The sequence below is a fragment of the Crocuta crocuta genome, unplaced genomic scaffold, assembly GCF_008692635.1.
Source record: "Crocuta crocuta isolate KB4526 unplaced genomic scaffold, BGI_CrCroc_1.0 scaffold143, whole genome shotgun sequence".
Lineage (NCBI taxonomy): Eukaryota > Metazoa > Chordata > Mammalia > Carnivora > Hyaenidae > Crocuta > Crocuta crocuta.
The window spans coordinates 5,071,592-5,080,516 of NW_027529175.1; the positions used below are offsets into that span (position 1 = coordinate 5,071,592).

The following is an 8,925-nucleotide window of genomic DNA, read 5'->3' on the forward strand; positions in this document are numbered from 1 at the left end:
TTGAGAACAGGAATGTGGGGGGGGTGGGGAGGTGTCTGTCCCAAATGCCAGGAAGTCCCAGCCAGAGAGGAAGGGAAAGCTTAGTTAGGAGTCCCGGAAGGCAGGCTACCCCCTGGGAGAAGGAAGGGGGGAGGGGGGAGGGTCTCTGGTCCCATCGGGGGTGGGCGGGTCCTGATGGTTTTGGAGTCGCCCTGGGCACCGAGGTGCTGGCAGGACTGGCAGAGAGGGGAGGCCCGGCCACAGATTCTGAAAGGGCCCTGCTCCTGGTGGTGAGGAGGCTGGGATGTGACGGGCCGCATGGGGGACATGGGACACCAGCAGAGGAGGGAGGGAGGGAGGGAGGTGCCTGGAGGCTCAGCTGAGCAGGTGAAGGAACCGGCAGGAACTGGCACAGAAGTGCAGCCATAAGAGACCTAATAGGAGCCGGGACCCTGTGGGTGCCCCCCCCCCCGTCTCCCCAGGCTGGNCTGTGACCTCCACGGGACAGAGGGGACGTCTGATGGACAGTCCTGAGGGTGGGCTGGCGCATTTGCTGTCATGCATCGTGGGGCGGCCGGGGAGGCTCGGCCCTCCGGAGCGCATGCTGCCACCTGACCCTGCGCCCCCCCTCCCCTTCCCCCGCGCCCCCTCCCAGCAGGGCTCTCCAAAAGCTTGTGTGTACTTGCGGCTCCCCCTCCCTCCCCTTGAGGCCGGGCTTTGCCCCAAGTGTGCAGGGAAGCAGCTCAGGTCAAGGCCGAAGGTGCCCTTTGTGCTCCCTCCGGAGGCCAGAGCTCATTCCCGTCCCATCGAATCACTCAGCAGCAGGTGCCTTACTGTCCTCCACCTAATTTAAGATGCTGCAGGACCGAGAAGACCGCACCCCTGCACCCCTCCAGGGGAAATCTGCAGTCTTTCCTGTGGCCTTCAGGGCCTCACGCCGTCTGGTTCCAGGTCCCCGCGCCTGCTCACCCTCACCCCCGGGGGCCCCGGCTCACCCTAGGACCCACCCGTGCGGTTGCTACCTCAGTGCCTTTGCATCTGCTCTTCCCTCTGCTCGGGGCACCCCAGAGGCTCTCTGCTCCAACGTCCCCGATCAGAGGCCCTTCCCGGTGCCCTTGGCCCCCAGCAGCACCATCCCCCCTTTTCTGCTTTACTTTCCCAGAAGGTTTGCCGCTATCGACGTATCCCTTACACCTTGTACATGATGTGTCTCCCTCGCTGCAGTTTTAGGGAGCTCTCCCAGGTCAGGGGTTCCTTCCTTTCCTTCTCAAACCAGCAGCCGCGTAGGTAGGTGCTCGGTGGCCGAGAGAGGGTGTTTTTGTAACTCCTGTTGCACCTTTCCATAGCGCACGGGTGACACCAAGCCCAGCTTCTTCCAGGACTGCCTGATGGAGGTTTTCGACAACCTGGAGCAGCACATCCAGAACCCGCTGGTGCTGCAGTCCATCCTCAGCCTCATGGACCGGGGCACCTTGGTCCTGACCACCAACTACGACAACCTGCTGGAGATCTTCGGGCAGCAGCAGAGCAAGCCCATGGAGTCGCTGGACCTGAAGGACAAGACTAAGGTGCGGGGCCNGCGGGGCCGGGGGGGGCGGGAGTGGGGGGGGGCTGACCGAGCCCCCCTCTCACAGCAGCACATCTGCGGTCACCAAACCCGGAGGGTGGGGGCTCTGTGCCTTTGTATGCGTGTGTTTGCGGCACACACGCCTTGTGGGAGGGGGTGTGGGTGGCCCCAGGGTGTGGGTGGCCCCTCCCCTGCCTCACAGGTCGGGTGATGCCGGGTGTAACATCGGTGTCTTGATTTTGCCCCCCGAATACTGTGCTTGAGCATTTTCCTGTCAGGAAGCGGATTAGAAGCTCGCCTACAAACGGTACCTGCGGGACCGAACCAGAATCGGGGCCTCTCTGTCCCCGTGAGCGTCCTTCCCAGTTGTGCGCAGCGCAGCCGGGGAGAGGGTTCACTCCCGCCGCCTCCTGCGTACTTCCGTAGCGCCACATCCCAGAGGAGCTGCGGGGTCAGAGGGTCGGAGTGTTTTAGACGATGCGAGGCACCAGATTGCGCTCCAGGAAGAGAGCCAGTCCCTGCTGCCGGCAGCTGCGTCAGCGCACGTGTGTCCCACGTCTTGTTACGCGTGTTTCCAAGAGGCCACACACGATGCACGTCTCCCATTGAGGCGGACATCGGCCAACAGTTTGCATTTTCGTTCCTGTTGAGGTTGATCATGGTTTCATCTTGTCGACTGTGTTTCTATTGTGAAGCGTTTGTGTCTGTTGTGTTTGCCTAGAGATGTCGCGTCCTCACTGACCCTGCTGCTGGGCTCTCCGGGTCTCCGCACAGGAAGCCAAAGCGCACAGAGATCGCGCCTCGATGTTGAGAGCTGCTGTCTGGCGGCTCCCCCCCACCCCCCGCGTGGCAGGGTTGATGCGTGCCTGGGGACGGCGCCCCAGGGCTGCGCTGGCACGGTCCTCACGGTGGGGGCGCATCCTCCCCCGAGCTGTTAGTGACCCGTGACCGCGCACCTGCTCTCCGCCCCCCGGCTACATGCTCACATCTGTGCGGCTCGCTGGCTGTTGTAAATCGTGTCTCTGGAAGTCACCTGCAAAGGGCCTGTGGCAGGAGCGCTGGCTGCCCCACCTTCTGCGTGGTGCCCGGCGGTGCCCCGCCTGCCCGCTGAGGGGACAGTGGCCCTGGCGTGAAGATGAAGTGGAGCGTGTGTGATGGGCATCTTTTCAGGGGCCCCGTTCTAGATTGTGAAACGAAGTCAGCGTAGGGCTATTTGATAAGGTCTTTGGCCCCGTGTGTATTTTCTGGGCGTGACGACAGCGTATCCACAGCGGTAATAAGACCTGGCACGTGGACGTGACAGTGGTCCCGCTCGTGCCCCACGGCGCATAGCTGCCGTAAAGCACTTCTGTGTGGTCTCTGACAGAGTGGGCGGGGCCGGCCCCCGGCGTCTCAGGCTCTCCAGGTGTCATTGTCAAGTGAGACGTTTCTCGTTCTTTCCACGGCACGTTGTAGAAACCACGAATCCACCGTACATGTTTCCCTCTTCCGTCTGTTTGAAATCCCCTCCCCCCCCGTGGGGGCTTGTGTCCGCAGGTCCTGCAGTGGGCGAGAGGCCACCTCCAGTACGGGGTCCTCCACATCCACGGCCTGTACACCGACCCCTGCGGGATGGTCCTGGACCCATCTGGGTATAAGGATGTCACCCAAGACCCGGAAGTCATGGTGCGTTGCCCGTGTCCCTCGGGACTTGGTGGCCTCCGGGCACGCCTGCCCCCCTGGTCACCCAGCGGGCCCTGTCCACGCCTCTGTCTCCTGGGGCCGGCGCGGCCGCTCGGGGGCGCGGGGCGCTGTCTCCGGCCGGGCCTGCGGGGCCCCGCATGCTCCGAGCTGGTGTTCTGTGGCCCCTCCGCCCGACCTCAGGTGGGGTTTCCTTTGCATTCTTCCAGGCCTCTCCTCTCCTTCCTCTGCTTGGCAGCCTCTCCAGCTTTCAAAACCTCGGTTTACACTCGTTCCCTGTGAGGCTGTTTTGATATTCTGGACAAAATGAAGCGCGGAAAAGTTTTTGTAAACTCTTAAGTGGAGCGCTTAGAAAGCACAGTATTTTCTCACTGAGTCACCGCTGGGCTGGGGATGGGCGCTGCGGGCCACGCGCTGGTCCCGGCTCAGGCGGCGTGGCAGGTGGCCAGGCAGCTGGGCTGACGCTCCTCACTGCCTCAGTGATGCTCTTGGGGCCGGGAGGACACCCGGCTGGCACCGGGCCTCCCTCCAGGGTGTCGGGTGTCTGAAGTGGTGACTTCCCGCCGCGTGCCTGAGTGAGAAAATACTTGCCGCCCCCTCCTGCCTGCTCCCCGGGGTCCCTGTCCTGGGTGCTCCCCCCCCAGCTCCTCTGCTCTCACTCCCAGCAACCCAGCTCTGAGCCCAGCACCCCCGTTCCCATATGCGAGCCATGGAGACCCCTGAATTCCAGACCGTCATACGCACATGGTTCTGGATAGAAACGGAATGTTCTTAGCTCCCGTTTTAAGACTTTAAAATTGTACTTAATTCCAGAAGATCTGATCGGAGGGACTGCACCGCAGCACGGCTGGTGGGTGGGCGTTGGGCTCTCCTTCCTCCAAGGCACGTCTGTGCGGGACATTGATCGGGACCTGGATCGGTGACCCGGGCTGGGCGGGGAGGGGCTTCCGTGGGAGCTGGGCAGGGACCGTGTGCTCGGCGCGGCTGGCGGGAAGGCCTGTTGCCCGGGGACGTTGTAGCGGCGCGGCCACGCGGCATCCTCGCGTCTCGGTCGGTTTCCCCGCAGGAGGTGCTGCAGAGCCTGTACCGCACCAAGTCCTTCCTGTTCGTGGGCTGCGGGGAGACCCTGCGGGACCAGATCTTCCAGGCCCTCTTCCTCTACTCGGTGCCCAACAAGGTGGAGCTGGAGCACTACATGCTGGTGCTCAAGGAGAACGAGGACCATTTCTTCAAGCACCAGGCCGACATGCTGCTGCACGGCATCAAGGTGGTGTCGTACGGGGACTGTTTTGACTACTTCCCCGGGTACGTGCAGGACCTCGCCTCCCAGATCTGCAGGCAGCGCAGTCCAGGTACGGGCCCCTCGGGGCGTAAACGGACAGCGTTCGTTCCGCTTTTTCCTCCTGGTTTGAGACCTGGTGTTCGCAGCGCCCCGTAAAACGGAGACGTAGTTTCACGGCCCGTGACCCTGACCGGCCCTCCAGCGCTGCTTTTAAAAAGGTCCGTGTGTCCTTTACAAGCTGGAGGCTGGGGCGGCGGGCCCGACGGCGACGGGTGCGAGCGGAGCCTGCGCGCTCAGCGCCCCACGTGCGGTGGCCCCGTTTGTTCCTGTTTCGGGGGACGCGACGCCCCCGGCCCCTCCCCGGGAGAGCGGGCTGCCCAGCGGCCGCCGCAGTCGGGGTCCCGCAGCCCCGCAAAGCGCAGAGACCTCGTTTATGCCCCTGTCGCTGTGGAGGCACAAAGTGATTTCACGAAGACTTTCCTGTCCTTTTGCAAATAATGTCCTTTCCCCGCCGGGCCCAGGGCAGCACGGCCTGTTGAATCCTTCTCGGCCCAGCTTGTGGGGACCTGTGACCTGCGCAGGAAGGGCCAGGGTGACTGAGCAGTTTTTAAATGGGCCATCCTGACGTAAGGGCGGGTAGCGGCTTCGAGTTTGGTGGCATAAAACACAGACGATGGTGGACGCGGAACAGTCTTCACTGGTTGTCATTTAATTGCAACCAGAGCCCATCNGGCTTCGTCTTTCCCACTAGTCATTGCGAACGGTTTGCGAACAGTTAGCAAACGACTGCTTTACGTTGAGGGCAGTGGTCTGTTTCGTGGTCAGAGGAGCAGCAGGGACGGACGCTCGTGGGGTCCCGCACCCCCGTCAGTTTTGCCTTCTCCACCTTCACGCTGGGTCACAGGACCCGCGGCCGCGAAACACGATTTGATAGGTGGCGAGGCCAGCTCGGAGAGGCAGCTCGCTTGCCCAGTGAGCTGGGACTGGATCCTGTGTGTCCCAGACAGGCCCGCGCCTCCTTGCCCCGCCCCTCCGCACGCACGGCTGCCCCGAGGACCAGGACCCCACGGGAACCCGAGTGGGCGCGGGCTCTTGGGGTGAGCCCCTGCGCTTTCCTGTCCCCACCGGGCCCCCTTCCCAGACCCCGGCAGCGAGGTGGGTCTGACGGGCTGTCAGGGCCGAAAGCTCTTTCGGACTTGTAAGCTGTGACCGTGTCCTTGTGGACGTTTGTGCTTATCCTCGTGAAGTACCGCTCCCGACTGGAGAGGACGGTGTCCCGGCGAGGACAGTCACGGCCGCGGGTACGGCCGCCCGGGTGTGCCACACGCGGAGCCCCTGGGTCCTCGCAGTGACACTGGGAGGAGGTAAGGAGGGGCGCTTGGCGGCCGTGACGTCTGGGTTCTGCTGACTGTTCTTTCTTCTCCAGATGCTGACCGAGTGGACAGCACCACGCTGTTGGGTAAACAGACCTTGATTTTTACCAGCCCGGTTTTTGTTCCGTTGTCTGGCCGCTGCCGTTGTAGAAGCGTGGAGCACTGCGGGCAGTGACCACGTAGCCGCTAGTGAGACGGCTCCCCCAGAGCCGGTGACGGCTCCGGCCAGTTACGAATCCACAAGACCAGACCGGGCTGGGTGGCGACCTGCGTCCTCCCGGGGTGGCCTGGGCACCGGGCTGTGTGGCCGCGGTGGCCCGGTGGGTAAGGGGGTGGTCTGTGCGGACCTGTGTCCCCGCCCGCCTGGCTCGGCGCCTCGCTTTCCGTTCCTGCCTCGTTGCCCTGCGCAAGGACACCTTCAGTGGGCCCTTCCCGCTCCCACGTGACTCCCAGGTCCACCCTTTTCTCTGGAGGAAAGCGTAACCGTGGGGTGTGGCCGGGGTTGTTTGGCCGGTGCTTCAGCAAAATCCGATCTGTTAGTCCTTGAAGGGTGGATTCTAGGACGGATCGGCTTTTACAGAAGTTTTCACCTTGCAGGGAACGCGTGTCAGGACTGCGCCAAGAGGAAGCTGGAAGAGAACGGGCTTGAAGAGTCGAAGAGGCNCCGGTACGTGCGTTCTCCGCGGCGGCCGCTTGGCCACACGCACCGGTGTCGTCGCGGAGTTCTGTCCGCTCGTGGGGCCCTTGCCGCGGGTGGGAGGGGCGACCGCACGGAGGCCCCGCCGAGGACATGCGTGTCTGTCGAAGGCTGCACGTGCTGGAGGAAGCGCTCGGCGGTCGGGCCGGGCGTTCTCGCCCCGCTTCGAGAAGCAGCCATGTTGGGAGCCTGTCCCCACCCCCGGCACCCAGGGCTGGCCACCGTCCTGCCTTCCGTCCCCTCGGTCCACAGAGAAAACCGCTTCAGATCTCCTGTCTTTTGTTCCCTGTGTCACCGACGGAGAGTTACAGGACCGTTGATTTAAGCGGACAAACGTCTGTGGCTCCGGGAGAGGGGACCCGGCGCACTCACGTGCTGCCTCCGGGTGTCCGTGGCCCAACACTGGCCGCCGATCCGCCCTCCGCGCCCCCTCGGCCACCTCCCTTCCCTGAGCCGCTTCTCTGCGGAGGTGCTGGTCGCCAAGGTCACATCATTGACCGTGCCCTGCGGTCTGTCTAGAGATGGTGGAATCTAAGGTTGGAAAACAGAAGCAATTACTTTATTAAGACCACACAGCCGTCGGTTTTCCTGGCCGGCCGGCCCCCCGGGGGCTGTGTGACCGGGCCGTGTCTGTGCTGTTCTCAGTTCAAGGGCAAGTGTGTTTTTTCGCTCGTTACATGTTGGTGTTGCTAGTGTTGCTTTTTATTTTTGGAGGAGTTTCTACATTTCTATTTGCCCTTGTCCAGAAAATAATGTCTTGGGGTATTTTTTCTTTTTTTAAAGTTTATTCGAGAGAGAGAGGGTCAGAGCTGAGGAGGAACAGAGAGACAGGTAGGGAGAGAAGAATCCCGAGCAGCCTCCACAGTCAGCACCGAGCCTGATGCATGGCTCGAACTCAAAAACCGTGAGATTATGACCTGAACTGAGTTAAGAGTCAGACACTTAACCGACTGAGCCCCCCGGCGCCCCACGGTGTTTTTCAGTGGCTCATCCACTGTCATACTGGCCTTCCCTTCCTGTGACATCCGGCCTCTGCCCAGCTCCGGGCTGGTCACTCTTGCCATGTGGGAGCTCTCGCTTCCCAGGCCACGGCCCTGAAAACCTTCCGGCCTCCTGCCCCCGGCCACGCGGCTGGGACCTCCTCGGGGGGGCGCTCGCAGCCCCGCATGTCGGGGGACTGACACCTCGAGGCCCGGGCTGTGGGATTCTGCCAGGGACTCCGTTCTCAGTGATTTGTAGGTGATCTGTTGCCTTCCTTTCTGGAAGCTTTCAGGACCTTCTCTTTCTCGTGTTCTGAAATTTCACGAAGATGTGTTTAGACGGAATTCTTTCTCATATACGTTGCTCCATCTTCTTCCTGATTCTCCAGTCCGGGGATACCCCCCGTCTCCCTGAGTACGTCTTTCCGTCGTGGCCCCTCGTCCCCGGCCTCCTGCCGCCCGGCCTCCTGGATTGCGTTCCGAGGTCTTGTGTTTTCTCTGATGTCTCCCTGCTCCATTTGTTTTCAGTTTTTCAAAAACTTTCTGGGAGATTCTCAACTTTACGTCCTAGTCTGCGGGTTCGGTTTTTATTTTGAGAGTGTTAACTTGTTAATTTCGGGAAGCGCTTTGGTTTTCTGACACATTCTCTTTCATAGCATCTTTCCTCCCCTCCGCCAAGACTGTGCTGTCTTTTCAGATCCTGAGAGGCTACCAGAGGCTTCTCTGGCTGGCTGACTCCATTCCTGACAACACTGGGATTGCAGATTTTTAAAGCAGAATTTAGGTGATTTTTTTTTTTTTTTTTAAATAAGAAAACCGAAGCAAAAGGCTCCTAAACACCTCATTGTCCACTAAAAACTTCTAGGCCCGAGGGAGCACGTAACCTACCAGTTCACCCACTTCCTTGGCACCTAGAAGCCCGCGTACTCCCGGCGTCTGCCCCCCGCGGCCGAGAAGCCGGCCCTGCGCAAGCAGCCTGTCGTGGGTACAGTGGTTTCACGATGCTGGTGCAGACGACGCTGAAGTAAAACGAAGCGATTTTGGAGAGTGGCTGCGCGCAGTGGCGTCACCGGAGTAGGGCTGGTGACGACGGGACACGGAGGCTGTGGCCTCATTCACACCGCCGGGTGGACGCCGGCGGTGAGGGCCTCCGCGCACTTCCCTCTAGAGGGAGAAGGCTGTTCGGGGCGTTTCCTGCTTGGTCTTTCCGCAAATATTTGGAATGTGGATTCGGCTCCCGGGCACGAGTGTAACCTGGTGACAAGGGAAAGAATGAAATGAGCGTTGACTTGTTTCCTCCAGGGCGGGTGGTTTTTTCCACGTCTGTCCGGGGCTCCTCAGTCGCCTGTGATACTTAAGAAGGCGGA

At 61.5% G+C, this 8,925-nt stretch overlaps 1 protein-coding gene across 1 annotated transcript in view; it reads left to right on the forward strand.

The window, feature by feature from the left end:
• The window catches only part of FAM118A (family with sequence similarity 118 member A), a 246,590-nt gene extending 239,687 nt beyond the window's left edge, over positions 1-6,903 (forward strand). Inside the window, exons 4-8 of the mRNA XM_077757896.1 lie at positions 1,326-1,547; positions 3,083-3,211; positions 4,293-4,578; positions 5,935-5,967; positions 6,479-6,903. Coding sequence (XP_077614022.1) covers positions 1,326-1,547; positions 3,083-3,211; positions 4,293-4,578; positions 5,935-5,967; positions 6,479-6,903 — 1,095 coding nt within the window. The remainder of the gene's footprint in view (positions 1-1,325; positions 1,548-3,082; positions 3,212-4,292; positions 4,579-5,934; positions 5,968-6,478) is intronic.
• The last annotated feature ends 2,022 nt before the right edge of the window (positions 6,904-8,925 follow it).